General features: G+C 39.0%; 1 protein-coding gene across 1 annotated transcript; it reads right to left on the bottom strand.

The window, feature by feature from the left end:
• Positions 1-296: 296 nt before the first annotated feature.
• Positions 297-21,471, bottom strand: LOC108708462 (insulin receptor substrate 2). The gene is made up of 2 exons (XM_018247206.2): positions 18,198-21,471; positions 297-3,290 (listed from the first exon to the last, which is right to left on the bottom strand). Exons 1-2 carry the CDS (start codon positions 21,226-21,228, stop codon positions 3,286-3,288), a joined length of 3,036 nt encoding a protein of 1,011 aa, XP_018102695.1. The 5' UTR covers positions 21,229-21,471; the 3' UTR covers positions 297-3,285.
• Between the last annotated feature and the right edge of the window lie 1,977 nt (positions 21,472-23,448).

The raw sequence follows: 23,448 nt of genomic DNA, 5'->3' as shown, positions 1-23,448 counted from the left end.
AGATCACTTTTGGACTTCTGATCCAGAGGTGTTCGTTATTACTTCAGAGAACACTGAAAACACACACAGACTAGACTGCTCCCAAGTCCAATAGTGGGGGACCCATGAATGGGAGTGCTCAGACCACTGCTGCTAAATGGTGGAAATACTGATATCACATATTCATTCCCTCTAAGATTCATTTAGCAAATCCAAGGCAAGCAAACTCAGAACTGTAAAGTATCATAAATAATGTATTTATTGCATATGGCTATTAAGACAGCATCCATAATCAATAAAGACTAAATACAATGCACTACTCTAGGTCAGTTTATTTTCGTCTCCAGCAGCATCACATTTATATTAATATATATATGTATATATATACACACCATATACATCGGAAGACACTGCAAGATAAGTTAAGTCTTTTGTCATACCACAATAGCAAGAAATATATTTAACATCATGATATTCAAACCAATATGTACCCGGTAAACAAAAACAAAACAAAAAGAAACACTGTCTAATAACTTTTGAACTTACAATAGCAAAATATTTTCAAATTTGACTTTGGGCAAAGATGTACAAAGACATAAATATACATTATGGTGTTTATGCAAACCTGTACATTTTGGTTGTATTCTGTAAACTAAATTTCAAATGTATATATTGCATAAGCTTTGTGTGAACTTTACAGCTAGATTTGAGCTAGATTTCAGGAAGCCCACCAACGGCATAAGTATGCTGTAAAACAGAGTTACACAATATTGATTTTATTATCTACACAAGTTAATAATTTAAGTATAAATCAGAATTCAAAGTCAGCAGGTCTGTTCGTTCAGTGCCGATATGGTTACATAGCAAATATTATTTCTATTTAATTTGGAGACTAAGCCAAAAATATTTTAGAAAGCCTTTATACATCATTGACAGATAAAGGTATATAAAAGTACACTATAATCATTTTAATAACCAAACCATTTCATTTGTGGTTCAGAATTTGCCATATAAAGCACGTTTTTTTTCCCCGCCTACAAGAATTATACTACAAAAAGCGTAATAGAAAAAAAAAAGAAGAAATCAGATATGAATTTACATTCATTTTGTCTGGTAATACAAGCCAAACATGTAAGACTTTCATTGTGTAAGCAGGAAGACTTAGTGCTGCTATTTAACAATTACATTTGCAAAATCTATTGTTCAGATTCATGGAAAGCTTTAATTTACTGTATCCAATCCTGTCAAGTGTCACGCATTTCGCATGGCAGTCTAACCTGCCTTACTGCTCTCCTGCTGGGAGGGAAAGAAATCATGCAGTCTCCATGTCCTTGCTTTACAGCCCCCTAAATGCTACGGCAGGGTATTGGACATTGTAAAAACTCATTTCCACATCCTGCGTGATCCTTCCAGCCTCATCAAAACCCTGCGAAGTAGCAAAAGAATAGTTTTCAGTGCTCAGGAAAGGGGTGGGTCTTGAGAAAAGCGAATAAGGGGTGTCTGTAGCAAAATGCATGACATCCATGCTTGACTGGTACTAAACCCCTTAACAGCTCTGTGGATCCCAACCCACACCTCATATAAGAACAGTTTTCTCTCAAAACAACAGTTGCTTCTCCAGCTGTTTCAGGTTTACAACAAGCTAGCATCACACCAATTGCGGGTTAAAGGAACAGTAACACCAAAAAATTAAAGTGTTTTAAAGGAATGACAATATAATGTACTTGTGCCCTGCACTGCTAAAATTGGTGTGTTAGCTTCAGAAACTATAATTTATATAAAAAAAAAGCTGCTGTGTAGCCTCGGTAGATAACAGATGAGTTCTGAAGGATTCCTTTGTAAACTACAGGGCTTATCTGTTATCTGCTGTGTATCCTGTGCCTTTTTCTGCTTTGAACGGTTGAACCCATGGCTACACAGCGGCTTTTTTATATAAAATATTTCTGAAGCAAACATGCCGGTTGTACCAGGGCAGCACAACACTACATTATATTTTCATTACTTCAAAAGACTTAAATTTTTTCATGTTACTGTTACTTTAATAGAAGGTATGCTTCTGAGGAGGCTGGGGAGCCTCTTCTACAGTAATCTGGATATTAAAGAAATACTTTTTTACTTATAAAAAAATATATGTAGTACAAAAATGTGGTATCTGTCGTCTTTTCTCAGAACACTGGAAAGCAGACCCTGACGGCCATTGCACTATTGTTTTTTTACTGCCAATAATCCCATTTCACACTTGATTATACAACATTACTTCAGCCGTGATATCTTGTTTTGAGACCAGGTTGGTCAGTGTGGAAGAGTCATGCCACCTGCTAATTTCAAAATTGGAATGGGGGGGGGGGGGATGTTACAAAGGATGGATACTCCATTGTGTGGCACATGAATGTGGTTTTTGGTTAAGAGCAATGAGGCTGCTAAACATATTACAATCTTTTTTTTTTTTTTTTTTAAATACAAGTACCTTATTTTAAATACAAGTACCTTCAAAATAAAACAAAACAAAAACTACAAAAGCAATGACATTAAAATATATAAACTCATTTGTCAATACACACGAAAAATGTTTGGTGAAAATGTACATAATTTACTGTAAATTATATAAATAACCATTCTCTGTCAGCTATCAGAGTGCATACAATAAGCTGTCAGTCCAAATGTAAGGGCTCCAATAAAGCTCAGTTCAACTGAGCAAAGCATGTCCCTGCTATCACATTTTTTTCATTTCTAGATTTGTTTTGGTCCGCTTTTGAAAACAAACATTCCAAGTCTCTTAAGAATTGTATTACTTTTTAAGCATTCTGCTTGGTGTCCTGGTGTGACTGTTCTTGAAGGGTTGACAAATAACCCAGGAAGCTCCATTGCGCAAGGAAACTTGAAATCTGTTACCCATCATCTTCTCTTGCTTGATTTTGTTTACTGAGGTAGGACATCCAGTACATTTTATTGTAAAATATGCCAGATGTTACGGTTTTATTTGATGCCCATAAATATCCCAGCCTACAGAAGAATAAATAAAGTAGGTAGATGAAGGCCTCAGTTATTAGTTACCATCTTGCATGAATATAATTATCGTTTCTCTCAAGATCGGTTTCCAGCGATTTGTGTCATAAGTGTATCATGACGAATAATGCCACTGAACAGCACAGGGGCAAGCTCACTTTGTTGCGGTAGCCAAGTTCAGCACAGTATATACCTGAGCAAAACTCTGTCCATCCATTAGGAAATAACAAAACTTTAGCAGCATCTGGTTGAAAAAGTAGGCTCAAGGATCTTCTTTTGTTAAATGTAGAGTTAGTGTTGTTACTCTGTAAAACAAAAAAAGAAAAAGTTCATAAGTTGATTGTAATTATAAGCAGAGGAATTAAGGACTTTAATGCTATCTGAATTTGCATTAAAAAATATATATTTTTCAAACAGTGAACATATAACTTCAGTTACACTAATGTTTAGCAATTCTCATTTGTAACACGTTTCTGACATGACATTAAAAAAACCTTTTGCTTTTGTTTTTTTTTAATCAGATTGATTCCACTGGGTTTTAATGACTTTTGAAAACATTGAGTGTTGGGGAGTATATATATTAAGCATCCGTGCCCTGTAAATAAAATGCCTGATAATAATGTGCACCATCAGCAGCAGCTACATCTCTATTACAATTTCCACTAAACTTAGCGAGAACTTATGCAGAGAGATAGTTTGTTTTTACAGGTATGAAACCTCTTATCCAGAATGCTTGGAACTTGGGGTTTTCTGGATAACAGATCTTTCTGTAATTTGGATCTTCATGCCCTAAGTCTACTAGAAAATCATGTAAACATTAAATAAGTCCAATAGGATGGTTTTGCTTCCAATAAGGATTAATTATATCTCGGTTTAGATCAAGTACAAGGTACTGTTTTATTATTACAGAGAAAAAGGAAATCATTTCTAAAAATGTGGATTATTTGGATAAAATTGAGTCTATGGGAGATGACCTTTCAGTAATTAGGATTTCTGGATAACGGGTTTCTGGATAACGGATTCTATACCTGTACCTAAAATTCAGTAATTTGCACTTGATTGTTTTGCTCCATGGCCAATAATCACAGGAAGTGAAAGAGTAAATAGTAAAGGTAATTCCCTCTGCCAAACGTCATGTCAGTTTCTTTGTGCAGAGACAGTATTCCATCTGCTACACAGAAGCAGAACAGGGAAATCCTGCTTCCTATTAAAAATAATGCGTAAATGTACTAAAGTTTACAATTACTTTGTTCTCCACATGTTGTTTGCCTACAGAGCCAACAGCTATGACACCAAAGTCAATACAGTTCTAAATCATTTGTGTCCTTGATGATGTGGAAGGATCTTTATTATCAGGAACCCCTAGAGCTACTTGTAGCCAATTCCAGTACATTGTACTCTGTTTTGTGTTCATAAGGAGATTCCCTCAAACAACTAGCAGGTAAAAGCCACACTGCTTACGCAGGCAGGTGGAAACAGCACCGCAGTGCAAACACTGCTTTCATCTTTGTTTATACATTCACTCACTAGGGTGACAAGGAGACACATTAACTTAGGGTGGTGGCACATTGGAAGATTTAGTCACCTGCGATAAATCTCCTCTAAATGCCTTTCCACTAGCAAGAAAGCATGTGAATCCCCAGAGGAACGGTATAAGCATTGCTTGGGTTTTCCGAAGTCATCTCACAAGGAAACTTTAGTTGACTTCGGAAAACTGAAGTGACTCTTATGTCATCCCTATGGCGATTCACATGCTTGCCGATGAGAAGGCATTTCAGAGAGATTAGTCACCCACAGTAGCGAAGATTTATCGCAGGCGTGATGTCATTTCGGTAATTTGCCGGTTTACTAACGGATGCAGGCATAACTTTGCTAGCTGGCGCTCATTCGCACTCAATCGCCAGACGTAGTTGCACTCTGGCGAAGGGACGTATCTGCGCAAATTGACGCTGATTTTAGTGAATGTTACCTCTTGCACCAGACTTGCCTTCGCCACCTCAGACCAGGCAAAGTGCAATAGAGTAGATAGGACTTCCTCAAAATGTAGTTGAAAATAAGTCCCAAAAAACGCAGGAGTCTTCCTTTTTTCAGGGTGATAGGCTGCAAAAGAGCGTGAATTTTTTTGGGGTAACCGGCTTCCCCCCTACATTTCCTAACATATGGCACATAAACTATACACTGGGCTCAAGTGTAGGGCATTATAACAACTCTATTTTATTTATTACGCTTCCCTGGGCTTCTGTAATGTATTTGCTGCAACATATATGTCCATTCAACTTTAACTTCCCGCCATATGCAAATTAGCAAACTCTAGCGCAACTTTACTATACTTGCCGAATTAATGATAGTGCAACTTCACTTTGGCGCCCTGGCCGCAACTTCGCATGTTAGTAAATTAGCGTTGTCTGAGTGAATTTTCGCCTGGCGAAGTGTTGTGCTGCCTGCGAAGCTGTCACTGGCGAATTTTTCCCACTTAATAAATCTGCCCCTAAATCTCTCCATGTGCCACCACCCTTAAGGAAAATATTAGCACTTTTTAGAAGATATTTACTAAAGGCAATGTAAACCACAAGGACAGAATTATAATTATGTACTATAAAACCTTCACCAGATTTGCTGGTGAACTTTAAATCCCCGTATTCCATAACCATACCAGCATAATATATTTAGCAGCACCCTATCCAAAAACCCCAGTCACAGCCACTGTCAAACCACATATTGTCTTGGGAGCGAACCTGCTTTCATGCAGGTTCACTTGTTAGTACATATATGCATTCACATTGGAGATGTGCTGTTAAATGATTAAGTGAATAAGTGTACATCTTTCCACTATACTCAATGTGTTTATCAAAGTTGCAAAGACAGCCATGAAGTTCAAAGTTGTCATTATGCAAGTCTTGCTGTCTTTGTTTGCCTGGTGTGCAAATAGAATGTACCGGATGAGAAAGAACAAACGGAAGTCTTGCATTTACTCAAGAAACAGGTGCAGAATGGGACGTGAACGTTTCCTATATTATAAAATTACAATGTGCCTCGACAAATCTGAGTTCTTCAAAGGACAGAAAGTGAATGGATTCTATCCAATCATAAAGTCAAACTTACAAGGTTAATTTATTTAACATGATCTAATAATGAACATGTCAATTAAACAGAACAGTACCGAAACGACTACTAGACTCGCTATAAGGCATTATGGCATAATTCTGGTGCAGTCACTTCTCCAGTATGAAATGAAAAGAAAGTATTCATGATTATTATGGAAGTTGTTTCTTTTATATTTTATTCCAACTGTGCTTTTTACTTGTGTACCTAGCAGCTTCTCCATCTGAATCAGGGAAATCTGCCCCTGGAAATATCGCAAGATTTGAAAAGCATCTTGACTAAAAAGCAAGCTGTGTTGTGTGCACTCTGTGGTTACAGAAAAGGGATTCTTAAAACAGAGTGGAATTCAAATAAACATTAAGCAAGTCAAGTCTGGCTCCTGTAACATATGTTTAGAGCACTTATTAAGCGACTCCCTGACCCAGCAGCAGTGTACTTAGAAATTTTTCTGAAATGATGCACAACTATGCAAATATCAGAACTACAAAATAAATATAAAGGAAGAAAAATAGTATATGACTAACAATGACCAATGTGTACCTGAAACAAATAACAATACTGTGGGAAACAGCATTTTTCTCATCACAATCCTGTATAACATCCAAATGTAAGTGTGCCCTGCCAACCACCATAATGGAAAGCATAGTAAAACTTCAACATTGCAGTCAAAGCATATCTTTCCTCCAATGGCCCATTTTAAAAAAAGGATGTCCAACCACTCAGCGAAGTGTGGGAGTTAATGATTGTGTGCCCTGCTGCTAAAGCCGTACAGTGTACAGTATATTTGACAGAAGACCAAACAGCAGGATGTTTATAACAGTGAGAATGAATTTGAACAGATTCGAGACAGAGAAATGTGACAACAGAACCCCGCTGTAATCAGAATAAGGGGTGGTACAGCATACAACAAAAAATCATGTGATCACAATATGTTCCCTGGGTACATTGTATAGATAATGGCATATTTCGGCATTACACAATGCAAGATATGCAGGAAGGCATCAGCCCCATGTACATTTTAGAGAACTTTCCCTATTGCTGCTAGTATCAACCCTTTGACGTTACACTTCTGTCCCATCTCTGACCCTTTCTATTAAAACAAGCTGCTCAACAATGTCTAATCCAATGCGTCACATAATCCTACTTAAGGCTACAGAAACTCAGGGTGCCGTTTGGGTAGCATTTTTTTTTTTTATTTAGCGATCTTGGCCTATTTCTAATAATTTTCAGACAGAATAGTGTAAACCGAACTTATCCTAAAGACTACACCAAAAGAAGCATATTAACACAATGAGAGATAAATAGCTAAGTGTGAAATGCACATTTACTTCTTAGGTGTAAAACTAACTAAAACATGTTTAACAATTTAAGGGCATTGCAGAGAAAGCATATAATTTTGTTTATCATGTATAAAGAGAGTACAGCATGAAGGCCCAGCTCACTGAATGCACAGAATATTCTCTCTCTCTCTCTCTGCATACTGGAGCATGAGTGGGAGGGGCCATGATTTTAACCATGTCTGATGTCTTACTAACACTATCATTTCATTACACAAGTTGTCTCATTCAAGCATATGGAAATGCCCCTAACTTTTTACTTACCCCTTGGCACAGATTCAGGCATCGGAGTTCACCGCAGCCATCTTCCGGGTCTGCATTTCTTCTTCTAGCGCTTCTGCAATTTCCGTCCATTTTGGCATCACAAACCGGTAAATCGATCCAACTGCGCATGCGCTGCTTCGCCGGTCTCAGTCTCAGCTTACCGAAGACCCGGAAGATGGCTGCGTGGAACTCCAATGCCTGAATCTGCGTCGAGGGGTAAATAAAAAGTTAAGAGCATTTCACGGGGGCGGCAGTTAGGCTGGGGAGGAGGGTCTACTTGGGGTGGGGGGTACTGTTTTTTTTTTCCTAAAGGGTTGAATTCTCCTTTAAAGGAAGAAAATGCTAGTAGCTTTGAAAATACACAGATTTTCTTTTTATTTCTTAAAATGTCAGTGAAAAATACAAATACAGAAACCACAGGGCATATTCAACATGCAGAATCTGGGCAGGCAGTTATTTATCCCTGAGCACTTGCCAAAATAACAAGATGGCGCTTTTCATATTCCACAATCAATCAGTCTGGATTTTAGTGGTGAATGTCATATAATAAGGGCTTGAACAGACATATAATTTTTTTGCCAAATGTGTACGTGAGGCTAAGAAAGCTAAACTAAAAACTGCCAGGAACCGATTTCCTTATTCTTATTTGTTACCATCACAATCACAGAACAGAGCCATGTGCTTATACACAAGACTTTTATATCACTGAATCAGGAAACATTTTCCAACCAGTTCTACAGGATTACACTTCCCGACTTGCAAACCGGGTAATACCAATGTGTCCTGCTGCACTTTGACTAACGTTAAGAAATAAATACAGTATAAAGAAGGCAATAACTTGACAGATAAGTATTTTCTTTTTCATCTGAATAGATCATGGCACCAACAACAATAGCAGGTACATATCTATGTAGGGGCCTATAGAGGTTAATCTGCCCCTATGGCTTTAAGGCCCTACCCAGTTCCTTAGTTACTAGGCAAAAGCCTATGCACCCATTTGAGTTTAAGCTCAGTTGGCCAAGACTGTAAAGAGGTGTAATGACAACTTCCTGCCACACTGCACTATAGTGTGTATAAGGAGTGGCCTCTTCCTCTTTGGCTGCTGGATGCTGATCCAGCTGGGTGTGCCCAGGGGAACCTTGGTACAGAAAGGCCCAGATAAACCAAGTGTGTAATCTGTGGTGTGGATAGCCCAGATTGGCGTAACATCTACACTGGAATCCATGTATATTTGTAATTTACAGGTATTTACAGACTCAATTCGAAGCCAAGAGGCCCAGCTGGAGCACTCAGAGCATACAAAAGTTGACATAAGCGGAGGGCACACCAATCAGGGAACATATACATGGGTGGTATGTATATATGCTTTACCAAACAATGTTTGTATTTATGCTTTTTTGACTTAACAATGCAGTGATTGATATATTGATTCTACATATTTTTTTTTTCATATTGCACCATAGTTTTGAATGGTGCTTTGTGAGTGTGCAAACCTAACGTGTTGCACCCAGAGCATACTACAGACATGCTCATGCTAATTAACCAATACTGAATAACAAACTCCTCCTTATCTGTAAACTAGAGATGAAGGAATGTATGTGGAATGGAGGTACTTGGTAATAACTGCATCTATAATACTTGTTAAGAGATGCATCCAAATAGATAAAAAAATACTTTTGAAGCGTTTGTTATTTTGACAGTTTGTGTCTTGATCAAGGATCAGTTCAGGGCTGGTGAGACTGGAGTTTAATACATATGCAGGTGACATTCCCGGTCTGAATCCTCTTTGTATAGGCTGCTCCTCTACTAGTTGAACCCACACCCGATTGGCTAAATAAGAAAGAAAAAGCAGGTCCCACCGTTCTAGCAATAGGATGGCAACTACCATTCACTTAGAGATTAGGTCATATTGGCAATCTGACATTCATCAGTAAATCTCCAAACTCCAATACACAAGGCTGGGGGAAGTTGCCACTTTCAACACTACCTACCATAGCCAATGATCAGCCAGCAAAGAGAGTGGCCTATGCAGGGAAACCTCCAGTTGAAGTAGGTTCTGGCAAATTGAATAAACCACTACATACTACTACACTATGCATTTTTTACAATGGCAATTTACATTAATCCTGGTAGGAATGTAACTTCAAATGTTTGTCACCTGGAGGAGATTTAGCATGGCTGCCATAACCATACCTCCCAACATTTTGGAAATATAAAGGGGGACAAAAACATGCATCACCTACTCCCATTTTTGTGGCCACATACCCTAATTACCATGTTCATTTTACAAAATGTGGTAGGTTCTGAAAGTTTGAACACATTTCTGTGGTTTTTATGTGTTGCTTATTAAGGTGAATTGCCCTTTAAGATGCAAGTCACAGTTTCCCCAAGAGACCCGCTTTTCTTAAATTGTTACAATTGTTTCTTTGCTCATCTTAAATTGTTACAAAAGTATCTAAGTGCACCTGCTGAGTGTTCTGGGCTCTCTGCCAAAAGCCAATTAAGTTTCAGAAACATTTTATCTTTTTCTGGCTGTTCAGTGCAGGACATCAAAGAGAAAGTTGGGCCATTTGAGTAACAATCCCACAAAAAACAGGACAGTTGGGAGGTATGCATAGCTTTTTGTTTAATTGTTTTTACTGCTAAATCCACGTTATCAATGTTTGCAATTTACAAAACTAACCATACTCAATATAAGGGCAGAAATATACTAGTACTAATTGAAATACAATTACAGCCCTAACACAGGGAAAAAATTAATTCCCCATTATTATTTTAGATTCACTCAAGATATCGAAGCTTTTACCTGTATGCATGAGTCTTTAATATTTTGTAATAAAAACTCAGTATTTGGTCTCAGTCTCTATGTCTTCCAAATACTGTCTTTTCTGCATCTTAATCGTATTGGAATTGTCATTATTGTCTCTCACCAAATTCTGCTATTCCCTTGCTGGAGAGCAAATCTTTTAGTCTATTTTACATTGGGTGAGGAGGCAGATGGCATGCAATCATTAGCCTATTGTCATCAGAAATGCTGGGGTAGATTACTACTGTGTTGTGCTTGTCATGGCAGGTGCATGGCCCCGAGGCTGCCATCTGCTGAGGAAGGAAATGTTCTCCTAAAAGATATGAAGAGGACTCACAAATGTAAACAATAACAATGAATCTCCTCGGATTGGTACAAATCTTTTAGCAGCAGGACACATTTTAGCAGAGCTACATATGCAACAGCCTCCTTCACAATCTTTTATCTAAAAGGAAGCTTACTAAATGTACATGGTGTACTTATAATTTAGAACCTTAAAATATGCAGTGAATGTAATAATGTTCCATAAACCTGGCAAAAATTCAGAGAATCATGATGAATGGCTGTAATTGAGAGCAAATCACACAGATTTTTCTTTGTTTTGTCACCATGTCTTTTCCCAGGATTTGCTGTGATAAAAAATACCATGTGAATCACATGCTTTAGCAGTCGTATTCATTATACTAATATTTGGATTATTTGATTTGCACACAGCGAGAGATAATAAGTCTCATTTATGATCACAAGTGCATCATGTTAAAATGGGAGCAAGGTTGTGCATCGATAGAATTTATGCTGTTCTGTGCCAGAATCGTGCCCCTTTTATCTGTGTGTTGGTAAACTTAAAATAAACAATGAGACCAAAGAATGAAATAGTCAACTGATCAAATCTCCAAAACTTGGTATTTGACTTGGATTAAACTGGCTTCATAGGGCCTCTTTGGTCACCGAAGACTGATGTAAAATGTATTTATGAATAAAAGATACAGCAGCCAAATATTACTTCATATTCTGTTATGCTAATATAGAATGTGTCTGTATTCGTATAACCCATTACAGGTTGTTCAATATCGATTTCAGGCAGGGAACATACATGCATCATAATAAGTGGAATTCATTTAGATGACTGTGGCAACCAAATGGGTTAATATTAGTAAAAGAGTCGGTAATAATGAACTGCAGTGTTTAGTCCTCACATCTGCTCACATATAAAGTACCTTTGCACTACCAATAAAACAGATTAGCTCACTTCTTTTAGGCATCTACTGACCTTGAATACAATTTTGGCACTGTGCACATGCTGAGCTCCAACACCCACTCTAATCCTGAGCTCACAGGCAAAGCCTGGGGTCTTTTAAGGGCAGCAGTTTTTCTCATCTTTATTAGAGCTGTTTATAATAAAGGGTGCCCCCTTCCTGCCTTTGTAACTAACTTCAAAAGGACACGAGTGCAATATTTTCTGCCCCTAAAGCGCAGCTGAAAAATGCTTTGTAGTGCCATGCAATATTTCTTTGCGAAAGTTGGCATTTTTTTCAAAGGGCAAATTAACATGCATATGTGTTCTCAAGTTCAATTACCATATGTTACCGCATTTGGGGGATTTATTAGAGCTCTTTAAAACCTCAAGTTATTACAGTGTAAACGTCTCTTTTCATACATACCATTCTTGTTTTGACCCGCCTGCATTCCATCTGTTTTTCTAATGGTTAAGCAAAGTTATGAATTGCAAGGGCTAAAGTGCCTTCCGCATTCATTTTTTGTCACATTTAAAACATTCTTTTTATTTTGTAAGCGTATGTCTCAGCTAAACAAACTGATAGCACTCCTGTATCTGAGAAACTCCTAAAGCCATAACAATAGCCACCATTTTAGGTGATCACCCACCTGCATCCTAGGGTTTAAAATACACAAGTATTTAATTAATGACCACTAAATGAGCAAAAGAAACTGGAAGCAGCAACCCCCACTGTGGTGTGATTCATAATCCAGTTGTGTCAGTGAAAAGAAGTCACAGACACAAGAAAGCTAATCATCTACTTCCACCAGTAAAAACTATGTGTCACGAACAAAGAAACCAATAAAACCATAACCACACATTTTGTAAAAATTAGTAGCAGTAGTAGTGCAGTAGCAGTCTCCCTAAATGTTTTTTTTTTCTTTGGCATGAAATTTAAATGGAAAAATTACCATCTCTTAATTAATGAAGACTAACTGACAAGTTGCTTAGAACAGGTCAATTTTTTATTATTGCCTGTTACTTGGGGGATTTAGAAAAGAGGTTCCACCTATATATTCGGAAGAAGATTTTTACAGTGAGAGCTGTGAAGATGTGGAATTCTCTCCCTGAATCAGTTGTACAGGCTGATACATTAGATAGCTTTAAGAAGGGGTTGGATGGCTTTTTAGCCAGTGAAGGAATACAGGGTTATGGGAGATAGCTCATAGTACAAGTTGATCCAGGGACTAGTCCGATTGCCATTTTGGAGTCAGGAAGGAATTTTTCCCCCTCTGAGGCAAATTGGAGAGGCTTCAGATGGTTTTTTTTTTTTTGCCTTCCACTGGATCAACTGGCAGTTAGGCAGGTTAAAAAAAGTTAAAAGGTTGAACTTGATGGACATGTGTCTTTTTTCAACTTAACTTACTATGTTACTTATATAGTGCCAAACATTTATGCAACGCTTTAGAGTAAATCGGTTCATCTGTAATACACAAAGTAAATTAACACCTTTACCATACACAGATTGGCAAGACTTAGTTTACCCGTTTCCAACATTAACAAAAAAACGCTACCGGAAAAAAAAACTCCTTTAAAAATATTATTATATAAACACCACCAATGGCTATAAAGGGGTAGTTTATCAAAATCTGAATTTATCTAATTATTTTCTAAAATATACTGACCAGTTCGCATGGGTTATTTTCCCATATTTATCAATACATTTTCATGAAAAATTTCAGTTCGGGGAAAAAAAATTTGAAAATTGTATGAAAATTCCAATCGTATGAATTTTTCTGATTTTCCCTCCGAAAAATCTGTTTTTTTTTCCTGAAAACCACAAAAACTTTGGATTGTCACATGAAACCCAGCGCAGAACAGGATGTCTTAAAAATCATAAGATGTACGACCATTCGAATCCCACTAACCGCACGATAATTTTGAAGGATTGGTCCGACCCTAAAATAGGTCGTTCGGCAAGAAGAATCATCGCGTCTATGGGGAGCTTAAGATGGACTTTTTACATCCACTTAAAATTCTTTTATAGTAAAAAAAAACCCTTGAATTTGGCGATTTTTTTAGCATTTGGGCTTTAATAAACAAACTCCTAAATATATTCAGTAACAGAGCTGATGAATCCATCCCGATACTTCCAGGTGGCTTACTTAAACTTTATCCCAGTTTTTCTGACCTGCCAGAGTTTAATGAATATACACCTTTGTTTAAGATATACAGGCACATTTGAAACTTTCCTTCTCTGGTGTTCTTTCTGTTGTTTATACTTGCAGAACAAGTGAATGTAAGACTGTCTTGCTATCTTGAAAGCAATCAGAAGCGATCATCAAACTAAGCACTTCCTCTGCCCTAAGCAACAACTGTTCTTAGTTCACGTTTAGAACAAAAATACCATTCAGCATGGTCTACAATGTAGCTTTAACTATTCTCTGTAACCATAGGACCTTATGAAATGGCTAGTGGAGTGAAACACACAGTCCTTTATGACACTTAAATAAATATTAATGATACATAATCCCATAGAAATTATATAAACTACCCATTGATCTGCAATTGCTTTAAAGCCTGTCTGCCAGCAGAAGGGTTAGTAAAAAACAAGCTATCATTGTGCTTGGACCTTATTACAAATTAGTTACAACTAAAGGTGTTTCGTACACAGACAGAGCTTTGAATTAACCAGTTGTTTGGATCATGGGCAGAATGGTGTTATTGCAGGATCTGTATATCACACTATTTTCATTGCTTCAAATGACTCTCATCCTGCCATGTCTTCATCTGCTGACATACCATCTAACCACCAGAAAGTATCATCAGCAGAAGAAATTTGCATTTTGGACAGGCCAACTGCAATCTGATCACAACTGAGTCTTTACTGCACTCCTAAGTGCCCAAATGTTAGTGCAGTATGGTTAAAATCTGCAAATTCTTGACATGTACTTGCCAATTTATTTAAGCTTTGCATTTCATATTTTGCTTTTTTAGAGGTTTCATGTGCACTTGTCAGAGGATATCCATTTAAGATCCTTAGGGGTGGTTTCATGTGTTTCTGTAGGGCTTTTTCAGGCCACCAAAGACATGGTGCTTAAAGTGCTCAAAGTAGTCACATTGCCCTAAAATAAAAGATCACTAGGCCACGCTGATAAAGAGTTTAACAAAAAGTGTATGGACCGATTAAAAAAAACCTTAAAGAATACTTATTTAATGTTCCTACCATGGATTGGAAGCAAGGTGATAAAAAAAAAAGTCCCCAAATTCTGCATTTTTGTCAGATACTAGCCAAGGTGCAGACACACCAGAATCATCCTGCTGTGACAGGAGCATGCAGGTCAAACTAGAATGGGTAAGTTATCAGTACTGTTAAGTAACTGGTGCACTTAAATAGTGTAAAAACAACAGAAGGTCACATGCTATCCTTTTCATGCAAGACAGATTAGCATTTCTATCAAATTCTCTTGCTTGACTGAACTCAGTGAGAGACCCAGCTAATGTTTGTATCCATACGACCATTTCATACTAGGAAAGAAACACAGTGATCATGGAGCTTTATCTATACATGTATATGCCAAGAGATGCAAGAGGGGAATCAATAATTGACAAAGGAATATCTGCTAAACTAGATAGAACATTCTTTCAGTTGTAATCAGTCTGGTTACAATAAAATGGTGACTTTTAAGCAATTTATAGGCTCATTTTGATGACCCCACCAAAAATCCTGGAGCATCTAGGCCGCTCCCATTGCACCTTGCCAAATCAGACGTCTCCTGTTCTGCATGAAGTTCCCTGTGAGTGTGTTTACAATGCTTTGCAATGGAGGGGGCTAACATAACCTTGGGTGCAAATTACTGAAAGTGAGGCAAATGAGGGGGACTCCCACAAAACGCATCTGAGTTGACATCTTATTACTTTACACATCTGACTGAAACTAAACTAAGGCAGGGTGCAACTGGGTGTAGTTGCTCAAAACAGCTAGAGGGCCCACAGATTTTTACATTTGTAGTGTAAGTTCCAAACACTCTCTCTACTATTAGCCATGAAAAATAACCCGACTGTGCACTGAGCCATAAACTTGATCTGGCCAGATCTTAAAAAGTCACAGGCTGGACTTTGTCTTAACTTAACAGTGCCATATAAGGGCATGTTGTGGTCATCCTCCATTTAATGCTCAATAGATACTAAACATTTCTAAAAAAAAAAAATGCTTGTGGTGCAAAGGATATGGTGGAATAATGCTGCATAGCACAAAAATGTTGCTGGGTAACAGAAAAAAATGTGAGCTGAGTCGATTCAGTTCACAATTCTTGGCAAGCTTTTAAGTACAGTAATAATGCATCAGGACTGTCAGCTATTATTAAGATCACTGTTTATAAGCAAAAGAACGGTGTATACTCTGAAAACTGTAAACATAGCCAGAATAAAATGTGACCCATACATTAATGAACAAATCTGTGATTCATATTCCACTTTTTTAGTTTATCTACAACACAGACACAGACTTCAAGCCTACAACAGCTCTCCAAGGCATGCTGGTAGTTGTAGTTTAAAAATAGCTGCAGGGTAGAATAACCAATGTTGTGTATACTTAATCTGTTGTCTGCTTGATGTATTAGGCATTTGAGAATGTAAAGAACTGTTATCATATAAAACAAATGCTGACATTCAGCTGCTAAAGAGTGGCTTTTATGGTTCAAACGGACATAAAAATGACTGACTATGAACTGTATTGAAAACACCTTAAAAAATTTTTAGACGTTACTATCTTTCTTTAAAAAATATAATAAAACTGGTAATTATACTTTCATATATTCAATTTTAACCTTCTATTTTTAATAGGCAAGCTTACTACCATTCATCATGAATGACTAATGAAGAAAAACAATATCTGTATTCATAATGTAAGGGCTTTCCAGAACAGGCCAGAAAATATCCAAACCAAACCCAAAAAAACTTTAATTGCATTGTAGAGAGCTTAAAAGGAATTGTTCAGTATAAAATAAAAACTGGGTAAACAGATAGGCTGTGCAAAATAAAAAATGTTTTCAATATAGTTAGTTTGGCAAATAAAGGCTGGAGTGCCTGGATGTCTAACGTAATAGTCAGAACATTACTTCCTGCTTTGCAGCTCTCTTTGTTTCCACTGATTGGTTACCAGGCAGTAGCCACTCAGTGACTTGATGGGGGGCACATGGGTCATAACTGTTGCTTTTAATTCTGAGCTGCATGCTAAGGATCAATTGCAAATTCACTGAACAGTTTTGTCCCATGTAGCCCCCCTTATAGCCACGGACTAACTCAGAGTTAGAGAGCTGCAAAACAGTAAGTTGTGTTATGTTAGACATCCAGGCACTCCAGCCTTTATAGATTACATTTTTGGCTAACTATATTAGAAACGTTTTTTTTTTTTTTATTATTTACCTAGTTTTTATTTTTACACAAAACTGTTCTTTTAATTGTCAAAGTCAATGTAGTGGCTACTAAAAAGAAAGCTGCTTTTGCTTTTATGCTTTGGGAAGTCATATATAAAAAGTATCCCTGCCATAACAAAATAACAGACATGCCATGCATTAAGACTATACTTATGAATGAGTGCTATAGTGTTAGCTATGTGAATTAGATTAGAATGGATGCTTGAGTTAACTAGCTAGCCACTATGTGCAGCCGAAGTGTAACATAATCTGTTTATTTTACCTCTTCCTTGTTAGTTTGTATGAAAGTGAGGAGGGGAGGAGTGAATACATTTATAGAATGCAAAGGTATATACAACACTAAATATTATATTTCTTATAAAATAGATTGCATAAATAGATTTAAAAAAATATATCTCCACACTATTTCCCAGTGTCTAGCGCAGAATAAGGATACATAAGGTTTGACAATTAGCAGTGATGATGCTGCTGCAATTAGTAAAACAAAAAATAGACCTATAATGCTGCAATCTATTCTGCGTAAATACAAGGTACAGGAACCTGCACTGTGACTCACAGCTTCAATAGTTACTTCGCAAATAAGACATACAGAACAACATACACACTGTAACCCAGCAGATGAAAAATTAAACATATATTTAGCTTTGAAATTAAATACATTTTTGTCAAGCTCCTTCTATAGAACAACCATTACAGGATAAGAGAGTACCAACAGTGCTATCAAACAGAGGTTTAAGTATTATTCATAACTTTTTACAGACAAAGACAAACATGTATATTTTCTTTCTCAAAACAACTCTGAAGCCAAATATAGGCTGTCGCCATAATTTTCCCTTCTGTTGTGTCACTCAATGATTTATCTATACTAGCACTGGTATAACAATAACTTGGACAATACAATCTTCTCAGTCATGAAGAACATCCAATTAATTTATCATATATAGTACTAGTGTAGGTTGACTGTTCACAGTGTCATCCAGGATAACTACAGAGCTTTAAAATAAAAAAAACAATCTTTTAATAAATCTGTGCCAGTTAGGCTCACTCACCTCTGACAGTCGTTGCACCCGTTAGCCTGTTATGTCCCAAGAAATCAATGCTTGGATAAGAGCCAATGTCAAGGCTTGCAAGTCCCAGGGCAGGTAGATGTCCCCTGGATGATGCTTGTGTTAGTAGCAGCAGGTTTCGCTTCTCAGGTGACAGTTCCATAGCAATATAATTAAGTCCATTTTGGAAACCAGCCGATGTTTCTCTGCACATGGGACTGCCACACTCAGGAGCCTCCAAAGTCTCACCAGTATGTGTGGACACATTCTCCACTGACGCTGAACTGTGCCTTTTGGGGCTGTGTGCAAATGAAGGGGATACAGGGGTCACTTGAGTGGTGGAGGAGAATGTCTCTGAGCTGTGGCGGCGCCGGCCCCCTTGTGGATCTGCTCTGATAAGCTTGGCACCCCGGTTGGGATCTGGGGGAGGACTGGGCAGGCTAAAGTTTCCAGGTATCTTGTCCATAAGTAAAGTGAGACACTGTACACCAGAGCCTGCCCCCTCTAAAGAGGAACTTTCATTGAGGGATGCATCACTCATCGAACATGCCGAGATCTTCCTTGGACTCATCTCTGTATAATCCGAATTGGGACCTAGTGAGGAATTTATTTTTAATTTTGGAGAAGGGGGACAAAAGTCTAAGTTCATGTAGTCTGAAATTGGGGAGCGTTGAGGACCAGAACCAGAAGATGAGGACGACGTTGGACTTCCAGCAACAGACAGGAGGACAGATTCTGTAGCAGTAGAGGGAGGAGGCACAGACAGGGATTCTTGAGGTCTTGTTTCCCCAAAGTAGATATGTATATATTCTCCACCTGGAGGGCTGGATGATTCTGGAGGATGTTCACTCATACTAGGAAGAGTGGGTAGTGCAAGTCGAGAGGGACGAGCAATACGAAAATGTGGAGAAGGGGAGGCTGAGGATCTCATCATGACATAAGGTTCAGCCTCTGCTGGACTTATAGATCGAGATGCCACACTGTTTGTTTGACAACAACTGTTTTTAGACTGCATATAGAAATAATCTGGAGGAGTAAAAGATGTCAGTGACTCGGCAGGGGACAGACGTTGGTGTACAGGTACGGTCCGAGATTTAGGACCACACCACATTCTCATGTAGCCATCTGGAGAATCTTCTTGGGAACCTTCAAAAGATTCAATGCAACAGGTTCGAGGCTGCAGAATTTGCTGGGGGGCAGAGACACTGGCTGGGCTCATGGGAACATAGTCTGAGGAAGAAACACCAACGCCACGAGACATAGGCATGTATCCATCATTATCCTGTCGGCCAATCTCAACATCTGCATAATCCTCTGGGTAAGGTTGATAAGTTACCTGAGGGGAGGATGACAGAAGTCCAGAGCTCCCCTTATATGTGGCACGAACAAGAGTGGCCTCATCAAGAGAAGCAGACGAGACTTGATGTGGTGCCATTCTCTGCCTTCCTGGAGTAGTTAAGGAATAGGTCCTCTTCCGAGCACACTTTTCTGCTACAGAGCCCTCAAGATGACGACATGGACAAACACCTGGAAATTGCCTCTCCATTGACATGTAACCATTTAACTCTCCATGGTGAGGTGGAGTGGCAGAAGCAGAATCTGGAGTACCACTAGTACAGCTCAGATAAACTCTTGCTAACTCCCCAGGACTGGAGCTGTACTCATCCAAAGACATAAAACCTGTGTCAGTTGGTGATCCAGATGCAGAGGCACTACAACTAAATGACTGTGGTGGAATTAGTGGATCAGATGTTGAGCCATGTCCACTACTACTGCCAGATGATAAACTGATGGGACTGGCAGCTGTTGGTGGGGATCGGGGAACAGGCATTGACATTGACCGACTGTGTTGCAGTGGCCCAGGAATTGGAAACAGTTTTGAATTTCGTCCACATAAACTCAATGTATGGGATCGGCTAAGTGGCGCACGAAGCATACTGGGGCTTAGAGGACTTCCAGCGACTGTCCTGTTGCTTAGATTGTCACCTTCACTAGCAGTGCGAAGCCGGGAGGATGTGCTAGCTGAAACACAAACAGAAGAAGAAGGCAAATCCGTTCGGGTTCTCCTTGTCAAGCCAGTCTGGCTAGGAGGCAATTGGTTCAGGTGATGCCTTCTGCCTGGCACACTGATGGGGTTTGAGCTTGAGGACTGGCTTTTGCTACGAGGTCTGAACTCAACCAGCTCTCGCATAGCTTTCATCGCCTCCAAAATTGTCTCATGAATGCTCTGAGCTACAACCGTGTCATCAACTTGCATCCAGATCTCCCCAGGTCCAGTGGAGGCTGAGCGGCCCACCTCTACGAAAAAGTAATTGTCGGAGTGGCCACAACGTCTAATATTCATTAGCTGCAGAGTGACTGAAGGGGTTTCGCTGTTCAGACGCACAAAGCTGATGCTGCGAGCAGACAAACACAGCCGGTACACTCCAGTCATGTTTTTAATTTGGCCCAGACCCCTAGGTTTTAGGTTGACTTGCCACATCTCCTTATAGACAGCATTTGCTGGAGTGATGAGTCCATAGTCCTCTGTCAGTGCAAGATGGTTAGTGGTGCAGCTAGTGGTGCAATTGGCAGTGCCTGGGCAACAGCAGCAGCCTCCTGTACCTGCGCAGCCACTCGCCTCCTTTACTCCTCTGCCGCTGCTGAGCAGCTCGGTGAGAGCTCGGTACCAACTCTCCTGCTCCTGCTCACTGTCCGCGGCCACAGCGAAGTACTCATCCCGGGTGTACAGAGCAATGAGGTACTTATTCTTGGCGTCGGCTCGTTTGTTGATATTAAGACAGCTGTCCAGAGAAATCACTCGCTTGGCTGCGGCAGACTTGCTCCTCCACTTCTTCTCACTCTCATAATATTCCAGCCTGGCGGCAGGACAACCCTCACCGGCTTCTCTCAATACAAAAAACCGTTTATGTCCGTGCTTCTGTTTCCGTAGATAACCACATTTTTTTACGCTGCTACTGTTGTTGTTATTGTTGTGGTTGAGATTTAAGCTGACAGGGAGAACCGGCTGCCCTGGAGAGTGCGGACTGGCCATGCTCTTGTTTTAATCTCAAAAATGCTGCCCTTCTTAGGACTCAATAATAGACGTCAAGCAAAAAAAGCATTGGTCGTTTTGCATTCCGCGGGCAGTCACGATTTTCTTAACGAAGGAGCGCTGCTTAAACGTCCCGCAAGGCAAATAACATCCAGCTCCTTGGCTGCTGCCAGACAGCTAATCCCGAGACTGTTGCGTCACGACTACACGTATATAAGCGCAGTGACGTGGCACGTCGCCACCTTGTGGGAGTGACGAAGTACCTCAGTGTTGTTGTACAACCATAAGCCAACTAGCAAAGCTCAGTAGTGTATGCAGGGTGCGGGCGTTTACTCGCAATGGTTATTTTTCTCCCCTGCTCGTGACTTTTGCTTGTGTCAGAGAACAAAACAATACGTTTTTTTTCGTGTTAGTTGCTAGCCGTACGTCAGCTCCCAATATTTAATCAGTCGTGTATATTTTCTGCACAGAGCTCCCATTTGTAGTATCAGAGTCTCCTCTGCTAACATGACGAAAAAAGGGAAGAGTGTTTAGGCAAACTAGTGCTAGGTGCATTGAAGAAGTGTTCTTTCCTTCAGGGTTTTGAAAACAAGGACAAGTTTTTTCACACAATGAGAAAACAAGAGTGAAATATGCAGTAACCTTTAAAGGGTTGTTCTCTTTTTAAGTTAACTTTTAGTATGTTATAGAATGGGCAACTTTTTAATTGCTCTTCATTATTTATAGTTTTTTCAATGATATATCTTCTTCTGACTCTTTCCAGCTTTCAGACGGGGGTCGCTGACCCCATCTCAAAACAAATGCTCTGTAAGGCTACACATTTATTGTTATTGCTGCTTTTTATTACTCATCTTTCTATTCAGGCCTCTCCTGTTCCTAGTTCAGTCTCTTTTAAAATCAATGCATGGTTGCTAGGGTAATCTGGACCCTAGCAGAAATTGAAAACTGGAGAGCTGCTTAATAAAAAGCTAAATACATTAAAAAAAAACCCACAAATAATAAATAATGAAAACCAATTGCAATTTGTTTCTGAATATCATTCTTTACAACATACTAAAAATTAATTTATAGGTGAACAACCCCTTTAACGTATTCTTGAATTTTTAGGCTAGGTGGCATAAGAAGGTATTTTTGTGGAAAGGTTGGTACTTTTGAGGATATCAGTGCTTTTTTGCAAACAAGGGACATCATTTTTACAGAATGGCTAATTTAGGAAAACACAATAGTAAAATTCAGAAAAAGTTATTAGATTTTAGATTAGATTTTTCACAATTTAGGAACTAAAATGCAACCAGGCAACAAAAAAAGCCTTTGTTTTTTTTCTGGTGGGTGCCAGCAATACCCACCACCATTGTCTTTGCTTCCATTATTTTATCAGAGTTCATGTATTTATATTTTACTGACAGCTTCACTTGTGCCATGGAAGAAAAAGAAAAAAAAACACGTCATTTTCCCGGTGCTTACCAGCAATACTGAGACTGCCAGGACCTCTGCTCTCAATATTAAAGGCTCTGACTTGTGCCAATTGCTTTATTGTCTGGTTACCAACAGTACATGCTGCCATCAGGGCTTTTTGTTCAATTTGACCAAAAACAGTTTTTGTACAAACTAGGGACAGTTGACTTAAGTAGTCTCTTAAGTTTGTTTACTCGGAGCTCTGACCAGGAGGTTGGCCAAGAGCCAGTGTTGCCTCAACTGGATGGAGTTCAGCATCCTATTCCTATTCTAGCCACTACTGACCTGTGACACCTAGATGTTACATAGTAGGGGTACAACTGGTACTGCTAACCCCCTTCCCCCCCTTAAAATGACTTTACCTTATAAACCCCAGACTGATGGTATATGGCTCTCTAACCATTTCCTTTAAGGTCAAATAAGGGCCTGGAAAAGTAAAGCAAAATAGCAGTTTCTTTTCCAGACAATTTTTTGGAATCAGGATTCAGCCATAGGATTACCTGACCACCAAGGTTGGTGAACCTGCTGTATTTTTTTGTCACGCTGCTGATATAAAGTTTGCAGGCAACAATTGGTGCTTGTATCCCACCATGCCCCTTTCTTGCTAATCTGATTTGTGGAAGAAAAATGTCTTCCTTTTGCCTGTACTGCAAAAAGCTTTTTCTTTTTGTTGTGACAAATACGCTGGCAGGGTCCTGTTACAGTTGTACACAAGGATTGCCTAGTAGAAGGAAAAGAATGCCAAGGCGCACCATATATGGCTAA

This window comes from Xenopus laevis, chromosome 2L (genome assembly GCF_017654675.1).
Source record: "Xenopus laevis strain J_2021 chromosome 2L, Xenopus_laevis_v10.1, whole genome shotgun sequence".
In the NCBI taxonomy this organism is placed as follows: Eukaryota; Metazoa; Chordata; class Amphibia; order Anura; family Pipidae; genus Xenopus; species Xenopus laevis.
Note: the sequence above shows the minus strand (reverse complement) of the source record. Positions and strands in the feature narration are given on the sequence as shown.

Bases quoted from the DNA above. Each gene is read 5' to 3' on its own strand.
- LOC108708462 (XM_018247206.2), bottom strand. From the start codon at position 21,228: ATGGCCAGTCCGCACTCTCCAGGGCAGCCGGTTCTCCCTGTCAGCTTA.